Raw genomic sequence first — 26,493 nt, forward strand, 5'->3', positions numbered from 1 at the left:
AAAGAGGCTTAAGAGTGGACCCCAAATTCCTAGAGACTTTCAACTAGGAAGAGCCAACAAAGCTTTGAGACGAGCAGACTTTAGAATTCTGTCAAGACATAAATAACACAGGATTTAAAGGTACTTTCACCTACCTCTAACAAGTAAAACTCTGGCAAGCAAATTTCCTGTTGGTGCCCAGAGTCATAAACACCTGCAGAACAGAAACTCAGAGGAGAATTTCAATAAACAGACTCAACCTCCAGGAGAAAGAGAGCATGTCCTTTTGGCTCTCCTCTACTCTCCTTCAGGTAAAGCAACAATGGAGAAATCCTGAAACTACCAAGAGATCCTGAAAGCTAAACAAAGCTTCCAAATCTGACTGAACCTGAAAAAAGTATTTAGGTACTTCAAAATCTGCAAATTTCATATGCCAAACCAAAACAAATTAACTGAAGCACAAAACTTCAGCATACAAACTAATTGCTACTTCTGTTTCTTGGGCAACAAATGCCTGAGGAAGAGGATCAGATACACCAGTTTAATTTCCCCTATAAACCAAACAGAGTTAGTTCTTTTAAGTCAATAACTGAGTTTTACAGGCTCCAAGAACGAAAAAGGTGTACCAAAGATTTGTAAAAACCTCCAACACATATTTGTCTTTTTTTGCACAACACCTTTGAGGCAGGAACCCTACTTCCCAATAAAATGAAAGATTAGAAGGTTGAGCTTCATTCATCATTAAAAGTGAATTACAGCAATTACATATAAACTACAGGGTGTCAAGAGACAAGTATACTATCTGCACTATAACCCTGCTTTGTGACAGTTATGAGGAAGTGACATCTCTGAGACAAGCATAACCTGTTACTACTGTCATCAGCAAGATTTTATAAGAATATGTCTCAAAGTGTCTTAGCTTTGTGGGTGCAAATCCAAAAGGAAGATATTTCACTTGCAAGTCCTCTGACACTTTGAGAACAGAAAATTCACAACCCCCATTACAAGGCAGCTTCAAATACTCAAATTACTCTCTCCTTTGCTAAGTCCTCAGTGAGCATTATCTTCAGAGACACTTGGTCTTTGCCCAACACTTCATGTATACATGCACCAGGACACTAAGGAAGAGAGAACACACGCATACATTGTTTGCAAAGTGTAGTTAGTTCTCTGCAGAGTGCCTGTTTCCAGTCTAGCTTGTGAAGTCCGGTCAGCAGAATCTCAGAAGTGTGGTACGTGGGCCACCTGCTTTACAACCAACCCGAGAAGCTGGTTAAAATGAAGATATTCAAGCTCTACTCCAGAATCTCAGACTCCGTAGGTCTTAAGTAGGGCCCTAGGATGAGCATTCTTAACAACCTCCCCAGGTGTCCCCACAGGACACTAAAGTTTGAGAACCAAGGCTCAGGGTTCAAGCTGGGAGTAAGCATTTGCTTCCCTCCACACACCTGGTTTAGATTGCGAAAGCTCAAAATGCCACTCGCGTCCTTGAAACTGGGGGCTCTTTCCAACCCCTGGAGTCAAATGCACCACCCCATTGCCCACCAGGAAGCGAGGGAGGAGCTTCCGACCCTTCCCGGAAACCTAACTCCCCCGAGTGCATAAACGAAGCTTCCCCAGACCCCCTAGAAGCTGCCAAATAGTGGGGGAGGGGAGGCGGGGGCCCCGCCGCCCGGAGGGGGAGGAGCCGGCCTGCCAGCTCGACCCCTCCGCAGGAATTTAGAGGGGGGACGTGCAGAAAAAGGCGCCACCTCCGACCCGGCGGGGGACCTCTCCCCACCCAACGCCTTGGGGGATTGTCCCTTTCCAGTAGAAAGGGTGGCCCGCCCCCTCCTACAGTGGGCAGGGCTTCGCCCCTCCCCCTCCCAGTGGGGGGTGCTCGGCAAGCCAACCCCCCACGCCCCCCATCGAGCCCCCCTCGGCGGCCCGCCTCACCAGGCGCGCGGCCTCTGCCCACGTGCGCTCCTTCTTCCTCTTCTGTTTGTCCTTCATCCTCCTCCTCCCCGGCGGCGGCGGCGGCGGCGGCGGCGGCGGCTCCACGCGGGACCTCCGGGCGGGGTGGGCTGGGGCGGCGGCGGCGGCGGCGGCGGCGGCGGCGGCGGCGGCGGCGGCGGCGGCGGCGCGGGCGGCGGCGGCGGCGGCGGCGGCGGCGGCGGCGGCGGCGGCGGCGGCGGCGGGGGGCGCGTGGCGGCGGCGGCGCGCGAGAACTCGGGTGCGGCCGGGGAGAGGGGGCGGGCGCGCGGGGACCGGCTGGCGCTAGACCCGGCGCGAGGGCGGCGGTGGGGGAGGGGTGGCGGCTCCACGCGCCCGCGCTGCGTCAGTCACCCGCGGCGGCGGCGGCGGCGGCGGCAGCAGCGAAGGAGAAGGAGGTAGCCCCGCGATCGCTAAGGAATGCGGCGGCTCCGCATAACCACGGGGTCAGAGGTCACGGCTCCGGCCTCCGCTTTCCCGCTCTACTGCGAGGCCAAGACCGGACTGGCGGCGGGGCGGGAAAGCGAGACGCGGCTTTCCCTTCGGCGCCCGGGTGTGTGCGTGTCTGCCGTGGGTGTGTGTGAGTGTGTGTGAAGAGTGAGGAGGGGGAGTGTGGGGTTTTTTTTTTTTTTGAACAAAAACAAACCGAAAGGGCGGCTGGGAGTCGTAGTCCCGGCTGCCTCTCTGGCCTCCCCCGCTCCGGAAGAATATGGCTGAGTGAAACTCTTGGACCACACTTCCCAGCGTGCCCCGCGGCCCGTCTTTTCCGCCCTCCCCTCCCTTCCTCTGCCCCGCGCAGAGCTCGGTAAGGAAGGGGGCCGGACAGACGTTCGGGAAAGGGGCTGGGCGGAGTCTCGCGAGGTGCGGGAACTGGCTGGGGGCCTGAGGCATTCTGGGAGGCGATGCTGGGAAGGGGCGGTGGCCCTGTGCCCCACTACCGTGAGCTGTGTTTAACCCCTTCGGCGCTTCTCGCCTTGGGGCCGCCACGCGGGTAAAGCGGGGGGGATCGAGAAGTGGTAGCTCGACTTCCAGCGCCCACTTTGTGCCTCTCTCCGCCTGAGCGGTTTTCACTGACACTTCTTGTAGGTAACAAGAGACAGGACTTTCCCTTTTGGTCCTCCCCTAAATGACTCACTGCCGCATAATAATGAGACAAAAAGATACTCATACCAGTAAAACGGTTATTTCACGATTGATGAACCTAGACAGTTCTCCATTTCCTCCTGTGCTTTCATGCCGCTATGTGTTTGCAGAAGCTTTATTTGCAGAAGCTGCACACGCAGCCTACAGCGTTCATGCCACCTGGTGAACTTGGTGATACGATTACGGGTTGTGTGAAGAACTTGGACTTTGGGGACATACTTACCAGAATGCACCTGAGGCCTTTTTAGAGGCAATATCCTGAAGGGAACACAGAACCTGGAGTCAAACGGACCTAGACCGGAATTCTGGCTAAGCCACTCCATGGCTATCAGCCTAATACCTCACAGCATTATTGAGATTGAAATCAACATAAAACACCTGGCAGGTTGGAAGAGGGTGTGAAGGGGGACCATGACATTAGGTCCATATAATTTGGCTCCTGACATATAGCAAGTGTTTAATAATTGGTACCAGCTGAGGGGCAGTGGGCACCGTACTTACCCTCTCTGAGCCTTGGTTGCAGAGCATGAAATGAAATGATGTTCAGAGTACCCAACACACAGGTTTTCTGTGCCTATTTGTTGAACCAGTCAACGTCCAGAAACATTCCTAGAATCAGTCCTAAACTGGATAGTGGCCACTTCTTTAAAATTAGGGAGGAAGGGTCAATGGCCACATTTGAAAGTTATCCCAGGGTGAGGAAGCATACCCTCCACTCACTGGTGTTAGCGCAGTGCTTAGGGAAGATCAACACGTGCTGCCAAAGCCTAACATCATGGAGTTCAGTGCTCCTGCTTCTAACACTCGTCACACAGAAGACTTGCACATCCAATAAACAAAACCCTGCAAAGTGAATAGACTGTAGAAGGTGAAATAGGCATGTTTTTTAAATCTTCTGTCCGCTTCTAACTTCACCCCAATAGGGGGAAAGGAAGAACCCCACCTCCACGACCAAAAAATTGTTTGACCTGATTTTTCACAAAGGGGTGGTGGTGGTGATGGTGGTTTAATCTACAGCAGACGCAGTGACCTTTGACAAGTCATTTGGCTTGTTTCAAATGTTTTCTTCTTGAGTAGCTTCATCCCCCTCTGACCTCCAAGGAGTCAATTAGAGAAGATTAATTCTAAAATTTACATGTTTAGTACAGGCACTGTGGTTGGCAGAATAACGTCCCCCTCGCCCCCTCCCCCCCAAAAAATTAAAACTATCTATGCCCTAGTCCCTGGAACCTGTGAATATGTTACATTCCATGGCAAAAGGGACATTGCAGATGGAATTAAGGACCATAAAATAGGGAGATTATCCTGGATTATCAGGGTGGACCCAGTGTAATCACATGGACCCTTAAAAAGCAGAAGAGGAATGCAAAAGAGATGCTTTGGAGAGAAGAGACAGGAAAAGAATCCGATTCGAAGCTTGAGAGGAACTCAACCCACTGTTGATGAAGGGGCCATGAGCCAGGGAACGTAGGCAGCCTTTAGAAGCTGAGAACAAGCCCTGTCAGCAAGTAATGGGACCTCAGTCCTGCGGCCTCATGGGACTGAGCTTTCACAACCTGACTGAGCTTGGAAGCAGGTTCTCCCCACCCCAACCCCGGAATCTGCAGAGAGGAGTCCAGTCCTACTAACACCTTGATTTTAGCTGTATCCAAGAACCAGCTAAGCCACACAGTCCAGACTTCTGACCCATAGAAAGTGTGAGACAGAAGGTTTTAAGCCACTAAATCTGGTAACTTTTTACAGTAGCAAAAGAAAGCTAATGTAGGCAGGCACCGTGGAAACGCCTTTAAGTTTTTCGGTCAATTCTGCCTGGCTGTCAGTTGGGTCAAGCCATGGGGGAATCCAGATGTGAATGTTCAAGGTCTCTGCCCTTGCAGGATCAAACGGAAACTAATGACAACATCATAGTTAAGTGGGAAAAGAGTATGTTCAGAGGACTATACAAGATGTGTGTTAGAAAATTGGCTTTAGTCACTAAACCTTAAATAGCTGTCATTTTTTAAGTTAATGACACTCATGAGTGTATTCTCTTGTCACAAGCACCAAAAACAAACCTATACCTTTTTTTGGTGTGTGTTTTTCTGTTTTTAATCACAGTGCTTTTATTACAGAATTTCTTTGAAGTCAACACAGGTGCCACAGGACAGTATAAGATAAACGGGACTGATATCCAACCCTGCCCTGTTTGGGGGTGAGTCAGTGTTTTCAAACTGCACAGTTATGAGCAAAGCACACATTCAGGAATCTGAATAACAAACACACCACCAGCAGACCCAAGCATTTCCAAAAGGACACATACACCCCTGGAACCTCACTATGAGATAATGTATTGCCACTGGCTTTGGACTTCAGCAGGCCTGGGTTTAAATCTTCTTGCAGTCATTCTCCAGCTGTGTGGTCTTGGTCAAGTTATGAAAACTCCCATTGACTCAGAGCCATCAATTTAGACAATGGGGTACATAAACTCAAAAGGTGGAATTGGGATTAAATGGGACCTTTGTGAAACACCTTGAACACAGTAGACTCACTAAAGGCCAGCTGTCTTTGCCACCGAGAAGGTTTAGAGTCTGAAGTGTAAAAAGTGTCTCATTTTTATACTTCAGTGAACCTTCAGTGAACCCTGAAACAGAGTTTGCCACACTAACGAATGTTCTCTCCCAGTGACTCTGTCCCCATTTTCAAATGAAGTTGAGGTTCAGAGAGGTCAAATTACCTCCCTCAGGTCCCAGTGAGATCACATCTGCTAAACTTCCAGCATAGCAGATGATCCACAAATGTGCACCTCTCCTGGTACCTCCCACATCTCATTTCCTTGTATGATTTCTGGTCTAATGTCTGCTCTTGTTAGCATCTTTTTGAGGTCATTATCACACCCCCAACATCTGGCACAGTCTTGGCACATGGTAGGCACTCAATCTGGATGACCTTACTCAATAATTACTTTATTGGACAAAGTCCCTAACTACAAATTTCCCATGGAATAAGCCCTATCCAGTATTTGGAACCTGCCCAGGCAGAATTGGTAAACAGTGAGGCATGATTCACCCAAACAGACCTATGCAAGTTGTAAAGATGCTTAGAGATGGAGACCTCCTCACCTCACTGTGGTCATTAGGCACAGAATCTGCCCACGTGATGGGCAGCCCTAACTCAGCTTACCTGCCATTCACCATCACTTAAATCCATTCCTGTTTTTTCAGTCTCCCATGAGGCTGAAAACGTGTTTAAATCCCATTTTACGCCACCAAAATGTTAATAATGGTTACTTCTGGCTTGTGAGACTACAGTCAATTTGGGGGGAGGGTGTTTCCTACAAAGTATTACTTTTTTTTTTTTTTTTTTTGTGGTACGCGGGCCTCTCACTGTTGTGGTCTCTCCCCTTGTGGAGCACAGCCTCCGGACGCGCAGGCTCAGCGGCCATGGCTCACGGGCCCAGCCGCTCCGCGGCATGTGGGATCTTCCCGGACCGGGGCACGAACCCGTGTCCCCTGCATCGGCAGGCGGACTCTCAACCACTGCGCCACCAGGGAAGCCCACATTATTTTAATTGAAAAAAATTATTTTTCATCTAAACCACAAAACAAAGTGCTTAGATTAAGGTGGCAGATATAATGTTTTTCACTTCTTTACACTTGTCTGTAGTTTCCAAATCTTCTAGAATGAGTATGTGCTACTCATACTCATTTGAGTATGATGAAAAAAATAAAGATTTTAATGCTTAACAGTATGAGAACACCTTTAATAATACTTCTTTTCATTTTACTTAAGAAGATTTGTGGGGGGCTTCCCGGGTGGCGCAGTGGTTGAGAGTCCGCCTGCCGATGCAGGGGACACGGGTTCGTGCCCCGGTCTGGGAAGATGGGCCCGTGAGCCATGGCCACTGAGCCTGCGTGTCCAGAGCCTGTGCTCCGCAACGGGAGAGGCCAAAACAGTGAGAGGCCCGTGTACCGCAAAAAAAAAAAAAAAAAAAAGATTCGTGGTGTCCCCTCCCAAATGGCCTCAAAGGATGACCTGAGCTAGTTTTTACTAAAAGTATAGATAATAAAAGCCCTCTGCCTGATTCTTTAAGGTTTTCACGTGGAGATTTCAGGACCCCATTAAGGAGCCCATCCCAATTTTCAATATCTCTTAATACTAAAGAAATGTACTCATCTACCATAAATCTTTCTCATCTCCCATAAATCTTTCTCATCTCAATTTAAGACATTTCCTCTATTCCTTCTCTGTGAAGAAGGAAAAGAAACTTTAAAGTGCATTTAAACACCAAAATTTTAAGAGTGGTGCTAATTTGATGAAATTGGGTTGTTTCTTCATTTTCAATTTTTTATACTGAAAACATTAACTTACACACTGCCTCAAGTGGCTTTTGTTCCCCCTCCTCTTTAATGATTGCTAATAACTGAATGTGAAGTTGAGGGTTTGAATAAATGGCTTTCACAGGCTTTAACTCTTGAATATCACAACCCACCACGTGAGCTGAGTAAGAAAATTGGCAGGGCCAGTAAAGCAAAGGAGCTTTCCCCAAGATCACACAATTAGTTGTTGTTGGAGTCGAGATTTAAACTTAAAACTCCTCATTCCAAATTCCTTCTAAGGCACTGTGGTAGCCAGCCTCCAAAATGCCCCCCCGCCCCCCCCCCATGATTCCCAGCCCTGACATTCATATCCTTTTTAGTCCCCTCCCACTTTGAATAGGGCTGAACTATGGAACCAATAGGATGTTTTGCAAATGACCATGTGTGGCTTCTGGGGCTAGGTCATAAAAGACACTGCCTTGTTCTCTTAGATCACAGGCTCTGGGGGAGGCCAGGCACCCTGTCGTGAGGACACTCAAGCAGCCATATGGAGAGGTGAGGTCTACACGGCCAGTAGCCCCACACAAGCTTTCAGATGACTTCAGCCCTGGCTACCATCTTGAGATCAACCTCATAAGAGATCCAGAGCCAGAATCACCCAAATATGCTGCTCCTGGGAACCGTGTGAGATAATGTTTGCTGTTTTAAGTCACTAAGTTCTCAGGTAATCTGTTACACAGCACTAGACAACTGAGAAAGACAGTGCCTCCCTTCTGCTTAGTTTGTACATTCTGTGAAAGCTGGTGAAATCAAGGGACCCTCTTTCTGGACAAACTTTACTTACACCTATTTATACAAAATTCTTTAGAGCATTTCAGGGTGTGCCCAGACCCTCTGAAGCCAATATAGTAATGCTAGTAACAGTAGTACTCCCCCTTTTCTCAAAGTCTCAGAGAAATAAAACCACTTGTCCCAACTTGTGGAGCTACTATATGCCAGAGCCAGGATTGACACCCAAGTAACCTCACTTTGCACATACCTCACACTCTTTTTCACCTTGCTCCTATGATCCCGGAGCCCTAGGTTCAGAACCACTGCTCTAAGCTAAGTAATCCCATCCCTTCTCTAACTTCTGTATCCTTCCCCTTCAATTACAGAAGTTGCATTTCTTTACCCTATTTTAATTGCAGTTCCTAAGTTATCCACTGTGTCCTAGTTCCCACCAAAGAGACAAAGTCAAGGTCACTGACCCTGAGGGCGCCCTGGTCTAATGGGATCACAGACGTGGAAACAAATAACTATACACGTTCTTAAGACCCACCATCAATTTTGGACAAGGATGAAGTAACAAACGCTGGGAAGGCAGACTTCACAGAGCTGGTGATTCCCTGGTTCTTGAAGGCCCAGAGGAAAGAGGAGTGGCTCAGGGGAGTTCTAGGTAGAAGTGACAGTGAGTATGATGGGGGAAGGGGATGACAGCCTCCACGTGTGCATGAAAGTACAAGTGTGTTCAGTTGGGGAGGGGTCAGCAGTCCAGTGGGGCAGGAGGACCCAAGGGCAGAAAGGTGGGCTGGGGCCTAGTAGGGGCATAAGGGAGGGACAGGAGGTAGATCTCCAGGCTGAGGAGTTTTGATTGCCTCCTGTAACTACCAGGAATCAACAGAACTCTGATTTGAGCTCAGATACTGGCTCTTACCCAACTCTGTGGTCCCAGACCCAACAGCACAGAGCCTGACACAGAGCAGATGCTCTTTGTTTGCTGAACGGATACGTTCAAGCAGGACTGGGTGCTAACACTGGTCTGCAGTGGAGGGGGAGCAAGACGGGTGCAGTCGCCCCAGACTCCTCCTTGAATATTTCTTCGGCAAGGCCTTCTGCTGCCCTATACTCACTAAGTCCTTTACACTCCCATAGCATCCAAAGCTTCCTTCAAAATGTAATGAGGAAAAATATAATTCACTCTTGACATTAATAATGACTTCCTCAATGTCTGCTCCCCAATTAGACTGTCAGCCAGATAAGGTCAGGGACTGTGGGCCTATTTACCATCCTGCCCTCTGTCCTAGAAGAGAGGCTCTTCTATCCCAGAAAACAGTAGTACAGCATGGGGCACCTTCTTTAATTGGCAATGATAAGTTAGTACTGATACAAGCCCTGTGCTGAGCCCTGGGGACTAACAGTCCAATTAGACACAGTTCCTGCATCATATAGATGGATTTCAAGTGATGGCAAGTCAATATGGGAGGTGCCCTAGTGATAGAAACCTGGGGTGCTCCTGGAGCTGAGGGAAGGGGATATCTCAAAGCTGACACTATGTAGAGGAGAAATTATTTCCCAAATCAACAATTATAGGGCTTCCTTGGTGGCGCAGCAGTTGAGAGTCCGCCTGCCGATGCAGGGGACACGGGTTCGTGCCCCTGTCCAGGAAGATCCCACATGCCGTGGAGCTGCTGGGCCCATGAGCCATGGCCGCTGAGCCTGCGCTTCCAGAGCCTGTGCTCCGCAACGGGAGAGGCCACAACAGCGAGAGGCCCGCGTACCGAAAAAAAAAAAAAATTAATGAGTAGATACAGAGAACAGACTGGTGGTTGCCAGAGGCGGGGCTGTGGACAAGATGGGTAAAGGTGGTCAAAGGTACAAACTTCCAGTTATAAAATAAGTCCTGGGGATGTAATGTACAGCGTGGTGACTATAGTTAATATTACTGTATTGTATATTTGAAAGTTGCTCAGAGAGTAGATCTTAAAAGTTCTCATCACAAGAAAAAAAATGTACAACTCCATATGGTGCTAGATGTTAACTAGACTTATTGTGGTGATCATTTTACAATATACACAAATACAGAACCAATATGTTGTACCCCCTAAACTAATATAATGTTATATGTCAATTATATCTCAATTTAAAAAAATGAATAACTTTCTTATGTACTAAGAAAGTCACATTCACAACAACAACAAAACTTACACCATCTGGAAATACAGTTAATATAAAATCACACATCTTATATAAAGAAAACTATAAACTCCACCAAGGAGCATAAAGTCTTGGACCAATAAAGAGCACAGCTTGCCTCAGGCTGGAAGACCCTATAACGTGGATATGCATTATCTCAAAATTAGCCTAGCCAGTAAATGGCATCCCAATCAAGATCCCAGTGAGATTTTATTGTCAAAGTGATCCTAAAATTCAACTGGAAAAATAGATGCATCGTTTTCATAACAAAAAGACTGAACATTTACTGACAACTTGCCATGTGCCAGACTCTGGCCCAAGGACTTCCTATGCATCATTTCATCTCATCTTCACAAAAACGCTGTAAGGTAGATACGGTTACTATTAACTTTAAACAGATGAGGAAGCAGAGGTTCAGAGAGAAAAAAATAACTTGCCCAAGATTACACAGCTAGCAGGTGGCTGACCTGGGATTAAAGCTCAGGCTGGCTGAACGAACCCAAACTCTGCGAATTTAACCACTCCGCCATACTGCCAAAAGAAGTTTGAAGATGAATGAGTTGGGACTTGTTCTACCAGATACTAAAATGCATTAGGTAGCTACACCAACTAAAACAGTACAGTTTTGACAAAGGAACTGACAGACCTATTAAACTGAACAGAGTACAGAAATAGAGCCAAGTGTATAAGGAATTACAGTGTACAATAAAGGTAACATTTCATATTGGTGGAGAAAAGACGGAAGTCAATAAACGGAACGGGACCACTGGGTAGCCATTTGGAGAAAAATTAAGTTGGAGCTCCATCTCCCTCCCTAAGTCTAAATTCCACCTCTTAGATCAAAGATGTACATGTGATAAAAGAAACAATAAACGCATTGGAAGGAAAAAACAGTTTTAATAATCCTGGAACCGGAAGACTTTCTAAGCATGTTATAAAAGTTTTTAAAAAATCCGTCCAGTAAAATCAAGTCAAGATTTGACTTTATAAACTTAAAACTTCATATGTGGCAATAAAATACCACACACAAGGTTAAAGACAACCGATGAAGTGGAGGAAGATATCTGTCACATACATGACAAAGAGTTAAAATTCCTAATAAACAGGGACTTCCCTGGTGGCACAGTGGTTAAGACTCCACGCTCCCAGTGCAGGGAGCCTGGGTTTGATCCCTGACCAGGAAACTAGATCCCACACGTGTGCCACAACTAAGGAGCCAGTGAGCTGCAACTAAGGAGCCTGACTGCTGCAACTGGTATGGTGCAACCAAATAAATAAATATATTTTTTAAAAGCTTCCTAATAAACAAAGAGTTTTTAAAAGTCAATAAGGAAACACCTGAATTAGAAAAATAGTCAAATAACAATGGCCTAAAAAGGCAATTAACAAAAGAAGGATCACAAACGGAAATAAATACTTGAAAATATTTTCCACCTCATTAGTAATACTGGAACTACAGATAGAAACAAAATTGAGATACCATTTTTCAAGAGAATTGAAATTTTTCAGACTGGCAAAGGTTAAAAAGATTGGCAGAACCTAGTGTTAACAAGGATATAGGGAAATGGGCATAATTTATGCACGGCCGGTGGGAGTGCAAATTCATATAGGCATTTTGGGAGGCAGTTTACCAATATGGGACAAAATTATAATGGGAAAACCCTTTGATCTAGTAATTCATTTATAGTGATTTATCCTAGGAAGGAAATTAAACAAGTGAACAATGATCTATATATAAGGTTGCTTTATACAGTACTGTATAAAACAAAATAATCTGAAAATGACTTCAATGACTATTTATAGCGTTAAATAAATTCTGGTATTCCATACAATAGATTACTAGGAAGCCATTTATTTATTTATTATTATTTTTCCTTCCTTTCCTTTCTGCGGCACGCAGGCCTCTCACTGTTGTGGCCTCCCCCGCCGCGGAGCACAGGCTCCGGATGCGCAGGCTCAGCGGCCACGGCTCACGGGCCCAGTTGCTCTGCGGCATGTGGGATCTTCCCGGACCGGGGCACGAACCTGCGTCCCCTGCATCAGCAGACGGACTCCCAACCACTGCGCCACCAGGGGAGCCCCCTAGGAAGCCATTAGAATAATAATATAAATCCATATTTATTAACTGGACATATGTCCATAACATATTATTGAGTGAAAACAGGACAGGTGTGTACTATGGACCCATATATATTATGAAGGTCAAACTAAAAGAGTTTGCATAAAGAGATATCTAAAAAACTGGCTATCAGCTATAAGAAATAGAATTTCCAGTGATGTGTAATTACTTCTTTAAGTGTTTTTGTGTTGTTTGAATGTTTTACCATCAGAATATATAATTTTTATAATCAGAATATTGAATAAAGCTTGCTATATTTTGATTTTGAAATAGCACTTAACACTTATTATACAACCTAGGAAATTTATATTATCACATTTATCATATATCAACATATATCAACCCTACAAGGAAGGTATTATTCATTCATTTTACAGGAAGGGACACAATCCAAGGCTCAGAAAGGTTAAGCAACTTGCAATGGAAGTATCAGGATTTGCACACAGGTCTGGCTGACACAAGAGCTCTTTCCATAATGCTGCACTGTTACTAATAATTAATAGTGCCATTAATATTTAATAATATATGCCTCTTATTGTATGCCTATGAAGTGACAGATCCTTGATGGATGTTTTCTTTCATCCTTCCAGCAACTCTTGAGAGCAGCGGGGTGGGTATTAACCCTCCTACCAAGGTGCAATAGCTTGCTTCGGGCAATAAGTGCTAACCCAGGTTTATCTAGCTCCAAAACCTCCCTGCTTCGTTTTGCCACATTTCCTGCTGATCTGGTAGAATACTGTCTTCACCTTGAGACATTGTTTGCCCTGAGGTCTTTGCTCTTCTACATGTCCTTGCATCTCCATCTTGTAACTCTTTGGATAGATTATAGTGCTTAAATAGAGATTATGTATTTGACCATAATGCAAATGTTTTCTTTTACCATGCAGTATTTAAACAAGAATGTCGTGAAGTCTTAGTTTATCTGCTAATTTTATCACTCAGCTCAGAAGCCTTGGGGTCTCCCTGGACAGACTAAAACCAAGGCAGCCAGGCTCCTACACAGTCTAGCCCAGAGTGCCCTGGGCTCCCTCCATTCACACTCCTGACCACACCCCTCCTGGGTTTTTCAACATAGAAGCCCCAGCATCCGGCAGCAGGACTGGCCCAAAGTGGCATTCAGTAAGTGCCAGCTGAAGGGAGGAAAAAAGAAAACTCTACCATGAGAGACAAAGATTTCAACCAGGCAACTCGAAAGGGGCCTTGGAGGCTGAGTGAAATTTAACTGAGCGGAGATGAGGGTAGGCTTAGATGAAGGCAACATGCTCGCAAAGTCACCTGGAGACCCACCTCCATGCAGTGCTGTCCAGCTTTACAAAGTGCTTTCATATAATGATCGTAACAGCTACTGTTGACAGAATACTCGCCACATGCCAGGCACCAGGTGCTTTACACATCTGCTTTCTTATTCATGTATTTTATTATGATTATTATTGTCTTTATGATTAATATTTACTTTCTGTCTCTCTCCACTAGCTCCACACAAGCTCTAGGGGAGCAGGGATTTTTTCCTGTTGTGTTCAAAACAGTACTTACTGCTGAATACATTACTGAATCCTCCACAGAGCTCCACAAGGTAAGGAGGACTTTTCATCCCCACTTTATAGATGAGCAACCTGAGGCTTAGAGGGGACAAGTGACTTTTCCAAAGGTAGAGATCCAACAAAAGGACAAGACTAAAAGTACATCCGTGGTCTCTCTCTCTCTCTCTCTCTCTCTCTCTCTCTCTCTCTCTCCATTACCTCTGCAACAGCCTGGATTCAGAAATGTCCATTTCCGGCCTTGACGTTGGGAGCCGCCACCTGCCTGCTCCTTACTTGACTAATAATGACAACCACTCATTGAGCAACACTGCCCACTCACTGAGTACTTGCTACAGGCCAGGCACTGTTCCCAGTGCTTCACACATTTTGACTCAGAGCAACTTAGGAAGTACTTGCTATGATGCCTTTCTGGTAGTTGAGGAATCTGAAGCCCCAGGGAGGTTAAAAAAAACTTTGCAATAATCATACAACTAGTCAATGGTGAGTTCAGAATTCACAATCCAGCAGTCTGGGTCCAGTGCCCACGCGTTTCACCACTGCCCACGCTGCCTTCGTAAGATGGCAAAGCAGGAGTCAGAGCAGTGGGGGAGGGCTGGGATTTCCAGAGCACTTACTAAGGCCAAGGCCACTCGGCCTGGCCTGTTAGGCATGCTCTCCTGTATTCTTTTCACGTTCTCTTTCCAACCTCATAATCACCCTGTGAAGTTACAGATGAGGAAACGGGGAGTTCCCAGACCCTAAAAGCACCAGGCAGATGAGATAGAGAGTACATTACTGGGTTGCCTAGGGCTGTGGGGTTGGGAGGAAATGGGGAGTGGCAGTCAATGGGTACTTTTGGGGGTGACGAAAATGTTTTAAAATTGGTGGTGGCGATGACTGCACAGCTAGGTGAATATACTAAAAAGCAATAAATTATACACTTTAATGGGCAAATTGTGTGGTAGGTGAATTATATCTTAATAAAGCCTTTTATCTTAAAAGCGGGCTGGGGGGCACATGGAAGGAAGTGGCAGAGGTGGAATTTTCACCAGCTTCAAATCAAAAACTTTGGAGCTACTGTTGCCTCTTCTTTTTCTCTCACCTCTCACATACAGTTATCAGCAATCAGCATGCATCTTAATACATCTTACCACTTCTCTCCGCCGCTCCCACTGCCTGGTCCAAGCCACCACCTCTCCTCCCAACCACCGCTCCCCTTCCAGGCGGCCTCCTTCCTCTCCCCTTGTTCCCTCTGCTCTGTTCTCACAGAGCAGCCAGAGGAATCCTTTTAAGCATTCCTGTCGGATTTCCCTCTCTTACTCTCCACCTCTTTTGCTTAAAAGCCTCCAATGGTGTAAAAATAAAATTCACTTACAATTCAGCCTTGGTCCCCCACCACCTGTCGAACCACACTGCCTACTAGCCACACTTTGCTGTCCCCAAACACAGCCCCACCGCCAGGCCTCTACACTGTGGTTCCATTTCCCTGCAATACTCTTCCTCCCAGTACCAGATACCTACACGCTTGCTTCCCAGTTTCACTCAGGCCTCTGCTCGAATAGAACCTGTCACCACCGCAGAGAAGCCCCGGCCGACCTCCCAACCTCCCAACCTAACCCAGCCACCACCCCCAGCTCTTCACTCTCTAACCCCTGCCCTGCCTTGCTGTCCTTCAGGGCACCTCTGACCACCTGACAGTCCATTCTTTTTTGTTACCCATCTGTCTCCCCCACTAGAATGTGCCAGCCCTGGGAGCAGGAGCTTCATCCTGGACCCCGAGGACTAGAGCGAGGCCCACAACATAGTAGGTACTCAAAAAAATGAAGACAGGAATCTGGTGCTAAAGCCCTGGCTCTCCTCACTGCCCCAGGACAACCAAGCAAAGACGACGGATCCCTGCATTGAACACACCCCTCACGGAAATCTGCGCCCCCCGCCCCCAAGCACGCTCTGAGCACCGGATCTGAGCCACTGATCACTTCGAATTGCACATATTTGTGAATGACGATACCTCCCTACCAGAATGGGAGCTCCGGAAGCCCTGAGCCATATGTAGCCCATGACATGTGGCACAGAGTTTGAACAGCATTATGTAAATCTTTTGTTCACTGGCCAAAGAAGATAAATTTCAAAACCAGTGGCAGAAGTTTAATTTCTCTGTTCCTAAACGTAGCAAAGGAACCACTTTCATTCTACTACCCTGAAAAATGCCTCAGCCCCATTCCTAGGGAACCAAGCCACAGTCAACCCTTGGAATGCCTTGGGTTCTGAGCTGTGCCAGGGAAAGCTCCTTGCAGAATGGAATTTGCCAACTGAGCCCAGAAAACCTGTGTGAACAGCAGGCAAACTTAAAGCAGCACTTAGTGAAACTGCTTCCTGTTATCTCAGAGAGAAATAGTAGCATGAGAGGCTGGCTTAAGGAGAAAATGCTGGAGTGCAATAAATAGGGCTGGGCGTCACCCCCGCCCCCGATAAACACCCCCAAAAGCCTCCGAGGGCTGCCCCTCTAGCTACAGGCTGTGCCTTGGAGTTGAACCCCTTCTCACTCTCCACTCCCAGCACTCCAGGCCTCGGGTTCCCCAGCATGAGCCCCGTGTCTCGTTCATGCCGCTGCCTTCGTCTGGCATGTCCTTCCCTCCTCTCAGGCGAGTGAAACCCTACCCAATATTCAGGAGCACCGCTCAAATGCGGCCTCCTCTGTGAAGCCTTCCTCCACCTCTCCTGTCCTATCACTCCTTCCTCTGACAGAAAACACTCTGTCCTGAGCTGTGGGTGTCAGCACCGACCCAACTAGCTGATCCATCTAAGTGTCAAACCTAAGAAGACAACAGGACATGCCCTCAGGGAACTTATTGTCTAATTGGGGGAGACCAACCTAAAGAAATACATTCATCGCAAGTTGGGGAAAGGGCTAAGAAGGAAGCACGGTTTATTTAGTGAGAGACACCACACAGCCAGGTGGAGATGGGGGGAAACCAGAATGCGTGGTTGGGGAAGGCTTCTTGGAAGAGATGACATTAAACTGGTACCTGATCAATGAGTACGAGTGAGCCAAGCAAAGAGTGGAGAGAAATTTCCAGAGAGAGGGCACAGCACACGTGAAGGTGTCACGGCATGAAAGCGCTTGGCATAACCCAGAACCAAAAGGAGGCCCGGGAGAGCAGCGGGAGGAGAGGAGGCTGGCCTTCTCGGAGGTCCTAACCACTCTGAATCACCGTCCTTCGGTGTTTTTGTCTCTCCCCGCCTCAGAAGGGCTGGAGAGCATTTCACTCCTCTCGGTCTCCAGTGCAGAGCAAGACACCTGGCACTCAACGAGCATTCAACAAGTTCCTGTGGGCTGCACTGTCCCCAGCCATGCGGGTGAGCCACTTCTCTCTCTGCCCGTTGCCCCGCCCCAAAAGCCAGTCCCCAGTCAGCTCGCCTAACCGAAGCACCCGGGGACGGTTTACCACAGGCTGCTGATAGAAACAGAGGATGAAACAGGAGCAGCTGTGAGAGCTACAGTTACGTCCTTGATAAATGCCACCGACAACCCAGTTGGCAGATGTGACCACCGCATAGTCCTTGGAGACCAGATTCTCAGGGTAAAATTCAATCAGATGGCAACTCTAGTACAAAAGGACCTGCCAAAATCACGCGCCCCGAGACACAATACCAGTGTGAAGTTCAAAACAGTTTCCAAGGTCAACTGTTTTTATTCACAGTACTGCTGATGATGAAATGTATGCGTTTTTTCCCTCCACCCGATAATTAAGTCTCTGATTCTCCAGACACCAAGTGGGTGTCCTACAATTCAATTCAGTACTGGCACTAACTCCCAGTATTTCAGGACTTGGTCCCACAAGACTGCCCCCACTTCAGATGCTAGTCCAAAGTCCCAGGTTGCCACTTGTACCTCTGACCAATCAGCTATAACTGTTGAGGGTTTCCACAGTCCTGTCCTCAGGTTAAATAATTACTAGAATGAATGGCTCACGGAACTCAGGAAAGCACTGTAGCTACTATTACCGGTTTACTATAAAGGATGCAACTCAGGAACACCCAAATGGAAGAAATGCATAGTGCAAGGTTGGGGGAAGAGCGTGGAGCCTCCCTGCCCTTTTCGGGCATGCCATCCTCCCAGCACCTTCGTGCGTTCGCCAACCTGGAAGCGCTCCAAACCCCCATCATTTAGGGGCTTTTATGGAGGTTCCATTAGGTAGGCACGATTGACTGAATTATTGACTATTGGTGATTAACTCAATCTACAGTTCCTCTCCCCTCCCTGGAGATCAGGAGGGGTGCTGAAAGTTCCAACACTAATCACATGATCGGTTCCTCTGGCAACCAGCCTCCATCCTGAAGTTATCCATGGGTCATTTTACTAGCATAAGCTCAGGTATGGTTGAAAGGGGCTTGTTAGGAATACCAAAAGATACTCTTATCACTCAGGAAATTTCGAGAGTTGTAGAAGTTTTGGGGGGATAAAGACCCTATATATTTCTTACTACATCACAGAAGGTTTGAGTAGTTTCTTGATTTTTTTTTTTTTAAACAACCCGGAAGATGAGAAGACAACTTGGTGAGTCAGCAGGAATTTCCAAGTTGCCCAGCAACCCTGCCCTGTTCCTCCCCTGATATATAGCCCCTGACCCACCCAGATTTCTGCCACTTTCAAGAACACACTCAGAATTCTTCAAATCACACTCTGAACCCTTGCTTTCTGGCTAATGAGTTTTGATCTGTTCTCAACCAATAATTATACAAGCTAACCTAAGCTAACTCATTTTGGAAAGAAAGGGGGCTATAGGGACATTACACATAGTTTGAGGCCATCTTATGAAGAGTTAAGAATCATTTGCTTATAGGCCACCGTCTTCTCTGTGCTCTTCACATTTCTTGTTGGTATATATATTTTTAAAGTCCTCTACTAAATTCTATTCTATAGTAGTTCTCCATGCTTCCCCCTAGTGAGGGTAAAAAAGGACTGCAGATAACTTCCTGTGAAATTCTACTTGTCTGTTACACGAGGCCTTCACAAACGCTGTTCCCCTCTTTTTTTTTTTTTTTAAATAAATTTATTTATTTTTGGCTGTGTTGGGTCTTCGTTTCTGTGAGAGGGCTTCCTCTAGTTGCGGCGAGCGGGGACCACGCTTCATCGCGGTGCGCGGGCCTCTCACTGTCGCGGCCTTCTCTTGTTGCGGAGCACAGGCTCCAGACGCGCAGGCTCAGTAGTTGTGGCGCACGGGCTTAGTTGCTCCGCGGCATGTGGGATCTTCCCAGACCACGGCTCGAACCTGCATCCCCTGCATTGGCAGGCAGATTCTCAACCACTGCGCCACCAGGGAAGCTCTGTTCCCTCTTTAAACAAATTCCCTTCCTTACTTTCTTGTCCAGATAACTCCTTGTCCTCTATATCTCACTTTATGCCATTTCTCCAGAAAGCCCTTCCCTTCTTTACTCGCCCAATCCAAATTAGGCCCCTGTTACTCTCTCATAATGTCTTATAATATCACTTTACGGCATTTGTCATGATTTGTAATTCTACTTTTGTGTGCATTAGGTTACCATTTACCCTGCCTCCCTCCCCATTAAAGCACAAGCTCCATGCAGGCAGGGACCATGTTGCTCACACCTCTATATCCAGTGCCCAGAACAGCATGGCACATAGTAGGTACTCAACATGTATTTGTAAGTGATGAGCAGCTTTTCTACAGAGGCCTAGGGTTTTCTAAACATAATATGCCCAGTACTAGCTTCTAGTTTCTCAGGATACAAATTGTTCATGGTGTCTTCTGAACACAGGGTCCTGTCACAGCAATAACCATATTTTATTATTTTTTGGCCATACCGCGTGGCTTGCGGGCTCTTAGTTCCCCGACCAGGGATTGAACCCGGACCACGGCAGTGAAAGCATGGAGTCCTATTCACTGGACCACCAGGGAATTCCTAATAACCACATTTTCAAATGTCTGCTCTCATCCACATACTTGAGTACTTGTTGCTTGAAATGTAATGCTAATCCTCCACAATGGCCCTGCCAGGCGGGGATTATTGGCCCTATTTTACAGACAAGGACGCCAAGGTTCAGAGAGGTAAACTAAATTCCTCATAGTCACACAACTAGCAAGCAGAGGCACAACCAGGATTCAAGCCCAGCTCGGAGTCCACGGTCTGAGCTCCTTCTGATGAGTCCCCACTCCTCAGACAGGGTACATGACCCCCAGGGGGACACGCCAGCAGGCCCGAGCATATGAGAAACCGTAAGACCAACAAGTGACCCATTTCTGGTATTTTTTTTCTTGATGGTAAATAACATGAAATATTTCTGTGTTAAAAAAAGATATATATTTTAAAGTATAATATGTAATAAATTTAAAGAAACATAAAAAACAAAACACAGAAATTAAAAGAAATTTCCTGTCTCAGGAACCTTCATGGAAAAACACGAGAAGCACTTGTCACTCTTTCTTCATTTCATGTCCCTTTACCTCATTGCTATATTTTTAAAATGCCAACATTCCAACTCAATCTTCATTTTCCATTCCCACCCTCCTTTCACTAGAAAAATTCAAATGTTTAGAGAAATTGTCAGTGTGTCAGCCACAGGCAAGTCATTTTCAAAAACGTTAGTCATTTATGAGGACATCTTTTTGTAAGTACAATAAATCTGATTGATTTTTATTACACATCTTAGTTTAGAATCACTTTTACATTCCTAGACAAAGAGATGATACAAATAAATATGAGTTGTAAAATTAGAGCCCCAAGTATTGGCATATTCTTTGTCTAAAGGTAGCCAAAGAGAAGGTCAAGATCAATAGTAACTCCAAAGAGCCATAAAGCCCACTGCCTCCTGCCTGCCCCAGGATCACTCCCTTCATAAATAACCTCAAAAGCATGTCATTCAAGAAACAAGGGTGGGGAGAAGGGGGGCAGGTTTCTGAACAGTACAAGACAAAACCCTGCATGACAGACAATAGCCAGGCCCACTCTTCTTATCCAGGTCCCTCTGAGCATTCCGATTATGGCTTTCAGAGAATTTTAATAGCCCCCTTTTCGTCCACTGATGGCGCTGAGACGGCCCAAGGCGTTGTTTGCAGTGAGCCTCGACCTCAAGTGGGAAATGCGAGGCAGAACTGATATCCCACGTTAACAGGGAATCGACGCTTCTCGGAAACCTGGCAACGATTCTACATTCAGTGAAGGAGGACTTATAAGAGTCAGACAGAAGTGGGGCACGGCCCACGTCTGAGCTGCAGAACTCTCTTACGCCCTTGGTCGTGGAGGTGCGGGTGGTGAGATTCAAGCAGCATGCAGGCATTCGACGGAGGACAATCCAATATTAGGGCGGAGTCTTAAGAAAGTGCTTCATGCCTATGATTTGTGGCCTTGGGTTCTGAATCCAGGGGCCTGGGAGACATGGGATTTGAAATCTGAAGCCAGATACATTCCTACCAATCAGAGCAAAAGGGGGCCTCACTGAGGGGGGTTGCACACTCCGTCTCAAACTCCTTCTCTCAGATGAGCTTCTTAGATCCTGTTAGACTTGCTGCCAGACTTCATTAGCTGCTGCTGACTTGAAGGCCCTCAGATGGTTTGGAACATTCTAGCATGACTACAGACATGAAAACCAGGTCCCTCAGTCGACTTGGTAGGTCTACACATTTGGCTCAATTCAGAGCCCAAAGCAGCAGCTTTCCGGTGGCAGCAAGACATTCTACTGTCTACTCTATTCGAACATTTCTCGGATCCATTTTGAGAGAAGAAAAGCACCGGAGACTGCTCTGGGACGGGACGGCTTCACCTCCACCCAGGGGTTCTTCTACTTTGTTTCACAGACCACCAGATGAACACAGCCAAGTACAAGGCAAGCCTGTTTTCATAATCCTGCCTGTCAACTTGGCTTTCTTCTTTTGCCTTCTTAGAAAAGTTCTATGGTCACTCAATCACCTGTGGTCAGAATAGCCACCTCGAGACATCAGTATTCAGCTACAGTGTTATCTGCAATTTTCAGTTCTCAGATTTGCCAAATGGATATGCTCAGCCTAGAGAATTCAGACTAGCTTCGAGGAAATGTGGTGCAAGAGAGAGGTGTAACCGGCAGGTCACCATCTGAGGCTACCCACCTCATTATCTGGTTTCTGTTCAAACAGGTAAATTCTTAGTAAATAATAAAGAAGCCGAGTTTGATCCCGAGAAAGATGAGGGATGCCTCCATTATGCTCTGGGAATTGCTGAAAAGGGCCCTGGGTTCAGAAAGAATGGTTATAAAAAGGAGACAAGCTGTCAGACGACAGAGCTCCATTTGTAGAGCACTAAGACATTGCACTTGGTACCTCCTCTTTCCCACGGGTTCTGATCCAGAAATGTGCCCTGGGAACTGAGCAGCTGAGTTAAAGTATAACTCAAGGCCCACCTGAGTCGCCACCTAACCGAGGCACCGTGCCAGCAAGGTGCGCCGGTGTGGCCGACTGGGGACGCATATTGTCCCCTCAGGCTTGGCTCGTGGACTCAGACACCAACGTGGGAGCTTCCAGCCTGGATTAATCATTCAACGGGCCTTTAATACAGACAAAGGCAACAACTGCACGGTAGCATATTTCTAAAGTCGGGCAAGTTCTTGATCTCTCTCTCTCTCTTACAAACACACGCAGACACACTGGAAGCTTGTGCTTGCACACCCGCACACATTTATGAGCTTCTCTTAGGGGGAAATGAGTAACATTCACCTAATGACCAACGTAAAATGAAGCTTTGAATTTCAATAATACAAAGAACTAAAACTTACAAACCAAACTAGTATATGTAAACGGAAATTCCTAACTCTCTCCTCTGAGCCTATGCGATCGCACAGCCACACCTCGCCACCACCTTTGGCTCTGCCTGAGAAGAGCCACAGTTCTAGGATTAGGTGAGCTTTCCGCTGAAGGCAGGCAGGATTCCTCTGCTTCCATCTGTTATGCCTTCCCCTGCCAATGCACCAAGCCTCTTGACTCTTGACCTGCCTAGTCACCCCAATGCTCTCTATGCAAATATGGAACAAAACGGGGGATGCAAAAGTGCCACTATGTGTGTCGTCCCCCCAGCTCTCGTCCCATCAGAGAAGGCAGAGCCAGCCTCCCTTCTCCCACAAATCAGGCCCACTGCAGAGCATGCTCTGGAGGCAGAGGATGGGCCCAGGCAGGGATGCTCAGAGCATGCGTGCATGGGGAAAATGGTGACAAATGAAGAGTAAAGTGACACGGTGTATGGACATGGCATCAACTTACAGATTTATGTCTTTGACAAGATGGTCATGGTTTTGAGGTTTTCAAGAAGCTGTTTCCCTAAACTCTCCAAGGAGGCAAAGGGAATGTTATTTCTATTGCCTCTGACATTGAATCCTTCTGGAGCAGAAGTCGGTAGCTTCCTCGAAAAACATCTGCTCCTTCAGCAGATCCCAGAGGGAGATCCACTTCTTACTGAGGGGCATGGACCGTGCCCCTCAGAGGCTTGGCTCCAAATGAGATTTCTCATTTCTACCTACAAAAACAAGCACCTGTTCAAGTTCTAGGGCTTTCGCTTTCCAACCTCAGTATCATTTTATCCTGAGCCTCCAAAGACTTGGTCCTGCTAAGGTGACTCCTGATTCTGCCCTATTGTTCAACAAGAAGGGAGCCCAGTGTAAAGAACAGGCTAGAAAGGAGAGGGAAGAGGGTGGGAGGGCAAGGGAAGGGAGAGGAGAAGGAGGAAAGGGAGAAGGGAAGCAAGGTCTCTGGTCATTCTCTTGCTTTCCACTTCGGCTATCGCGCTTTACCTTACCCATGCATTTCTGAGATGCTAATTAAAGGACGGTTCCCAGAGGAGCTGAGTGCCAGATTATGACCAGCACGTTTCAACCAGATTAAGTTGGTTAATCTGCAAAGAGGCCATCGCTCCTCCCCAGTGGAATGGTTCTGAGTTTGGGCTCGAGTCCTCTCTGCGGGTTTTTGCTTGTCTCTTCTCTCAGAAGGCAAATGCTGTTTATACTCTGGGAGAGGAGGAAGTGGGTTTACTTTGGAACCAGCCCCCGAGACTGTGGATAAAGCTGAGATGCGGGGGTTCCTGAGGAAGAGGAGGAGGATCCCGACTTCCTTCCACTTTTAGGTCTGCAAAAGTCAAGCACATACGTACATTACACATCCCGTCTCTGACACAGATCAGATTCCTTTCCCATCAAATGCCATTACATCTCAGGGTGGCCTTGCCTCAGTGGACTTTCAACTGTAAAACTACCAGAGCCTGGCACAGCCTGCCCCTCTTCAATGGCCACACAACCTGCCAACGGAGGAGTGAGAGCTCAGGGGAGGGCCTCTGATTCTCAGCAATTGTTATTCCATTAAAATCATATTTTGACTGTCTTCTCCAAATTGGTAAAAAATACTAAGTTTGCAGGTAGAATTCACTCCTTTTTTGGTTTTTCACTCAATTATTTTCCTTAAATTTCAAATCCAGAATTTAACAAGATAGAATTTCTAATTTAGCACCGAATTAAATCCTTGGTCATTTAAACTGAGGCTCAGAGCCTGGGTTGTGGACTCAGATAGACCTAGGTTAACTCGGGCTCTGCCACTTCCACGATAAACAAGCACTTTTGCCACACCCTCCCCTCATTTGTCCTTGTTCAAACATGTTCTGTTCAAACAGAGGTCACCAAAAGCCACTCACCTGGCCTTGGGTTTCTTATTTGCAGTGCTTTCAAAGGATGATGCGTCCACCTGTATCTCATCTTCATCCTGCAGAGCCGCATCCAATGCGGCCTGGACTTTGGGGGCAATGGCGGGCCCCTCGTAGTCTCTGGTGGTCCGGCTGGGCATGTCCAGCTCCAGCAGCACGATGTTTTCTGCCTGCAGAAGCAGAGCCAAGACCAGCTAGGATGGCCTCCAGTCACACAAAGGGAGTTCAAGCAATCTAAACCCAAGAACAGAACCGCAAATTGCATGCTACTCAAAGCCTACCAAGGGCCCGCCTGGAAGAAGCGGGCTCCACTGCTTGGCGTGGCTCCACTGATCAATATTATATGTTGAGATACTGCATAACATTTCTCTTAATGGAGCCAGTCCATTGCTAAAAATCATCTGAGAGCCACTGCTTTAAATTCTACCTTTGGATCAAGGTAAGCCACCTGGAAACCCACATATTTGACTTGCAGGCTTTAAAATCATGTTTTTGGCTTAAGACATGAAATAACCGGCACTCTCTGAAACTGCTAGAAAAAAGTTTCTGAGGATTCTGTGTGACACATCACTCATCCTCCACTACATAAAGCCTCACCTAATATATCTTTTTTGCTTTTGCTTTCTTTACGTAAAATAACTCAATGCCAGGAAGAACAGTGCCTGAGGAGCTAACTAATCCTAATCTGTTCTGCTCTGGCTGCTAAGGGAGATTCAAAAACATTTAAAATTTTTTAAGTGAAAATCTTTCATTATAAACGTAATACAGGGAATTCCCTGGTGGTCCAGTGGTTAGGACTTGGTGCTTTCATTGCTATGGTCCAGGTTCGATCCCTGGTCAGGGAACTAAGATCCCATAAGCCACAGAGTGTGGCCTAAATAGATAAATAAATAAAAGTCATACCAGTTCCCCACTGACAGTTAGAAAATACAGATAAGCAAAAAGAAGAAAATTTAAAATGAGTTCACTTCCATTAACCAGCGACAACCAGTTCACATTCTGATCTACTTTGCACCAGATTTTTCAATTCATATATACACTTCCAGTACCAATTGCTCTATAACTTAAAAACACATGTGTTTCCTGATTCATCCACTTACCAGCTACCTGACCTTTAAGCCACAGGACTGACCGAACAGAGTAGGTGAGAGGGCTCAATTAGAGAAAGCAGCAAAGTGCCGAGTACAGTGCCTGGCACACAGCAAGTGCTTATCAATAGAAGCCTGTACGGTATTTTTATTGTAAAATACGTTTGAGTCATTAAATAGTCATCAATTATGTCACTTCAAATAACTACTTGACTCACACACATTATGTTAAACGGAAGGACCGTCAGCTCTTTAACGCATTTCCATCTCCTGTTACTAGATGTCTACTTTCCTTCCCATCTGCCCGCAAGGCCATTCTAAAGCTCATTATTGGCTACGTGGACAGTATGTTTGGACTCTCCTCCTTCCCTCCTGATTTGCTAAACCTCATTCTCTTTTACCTTTTTATTTATTATTGTTTGTTATTTATTAATTATATTCATCTATTATTTGTTATAATTGTTATTATTAATATTACTGTCCTCAGGTCCCTCTGGAAAGAGGATACAAACTGTGACTTTGCAGACCGGTGCCTAAGGGTTTACATAAATCTAATCTCTTCTAAGACAGAGGAGAGAGAAACACGAGTACAATCTTCTCACCCTATATCGAGCCTCTGGACGAATCATCATGGACATTCTTGCGTGCTGGCTCAATGGTCTCTTGTATCCCACAGCTGACACTGGCCGCTTCATCATCTGTTGATTCCTGGAAATGGACTGTGGTGGTCAAAGCCCTGGCTGGAG

At 46.5% G+C, this 26,493-nt stretch overlaps 2 protein-coding genes across 6 annotated transcripts in view; both read right to left on the reverse strand.

Annotated features, from left to right (window-relative positions):
• ASXL1 (ASXL transcriptional regulator 1) overlaps positions 1-2,037 on the reverse strand; it is a 67,300-nt gene extending 65,263 nt beyond the window's left edge. The window contains exon 1 of the mRNA XM_060124619.1: positions 1,915-2,037. Within this exon, the coding sequence (XP_059980602.1) occupies positions 1,915-1,971 (57 nt within the window). The 5' untranslated portion in view covers positions 1,972-2,037. The remainder of the gene's footprint in view (positions 1-1,914) is intronic.
• Positions 1-26,493, reverse strand: part of KIF3B (kinesin family member 3B) — a 61,386-nt gene that overhangs the window by 4,004 nt on the left and 30,889 nt on the right. For 3 of the 5 annotated variants that reach the window (XM_060124615.1, XM_060124616.1, XM_060124617.1), the window contains 3 exons: positions 26,350-26,455; positions 24,651-24,829; positions 20,414-24,091 (listed from right to left, as the gene is read on the reverse strand). In XM_060124615.1, the coding sequence (XP_059980598.1) occupies positions 23,995-24,091; positions 24,651-24,829; positions 26,350-26,455 (382 nt within the window). In that variant the 3' untranslated portion in view covers positions 20,414-23,994. Of the gene's footprint in view, positions 1-20,413; positions 24,092-24,650; positions 24,894-26,349; positions 26,456-26,493 lie in introns of those variants that run through there. The other 2 variants (XR_009535724.1, XM_060124618.1) reach the window with 2 other exon arrangements.

The sequence above is a fragment of the Lagenorhynchus albirostris genome, chromosome 15, assembly GCF_949774975.1.
Source record: "Lagenorhynchus albirostris chromosome 15, mLagAlb1.1, whole genome shotgun sequence".
Classification (NCBI taxonomy): Eukaryota; Metazoa; Chordata; class Mammalia; order Artiodactyla; family Delphinidae; genus Lagenorhynchus; species Lagenorhynchus albirostris.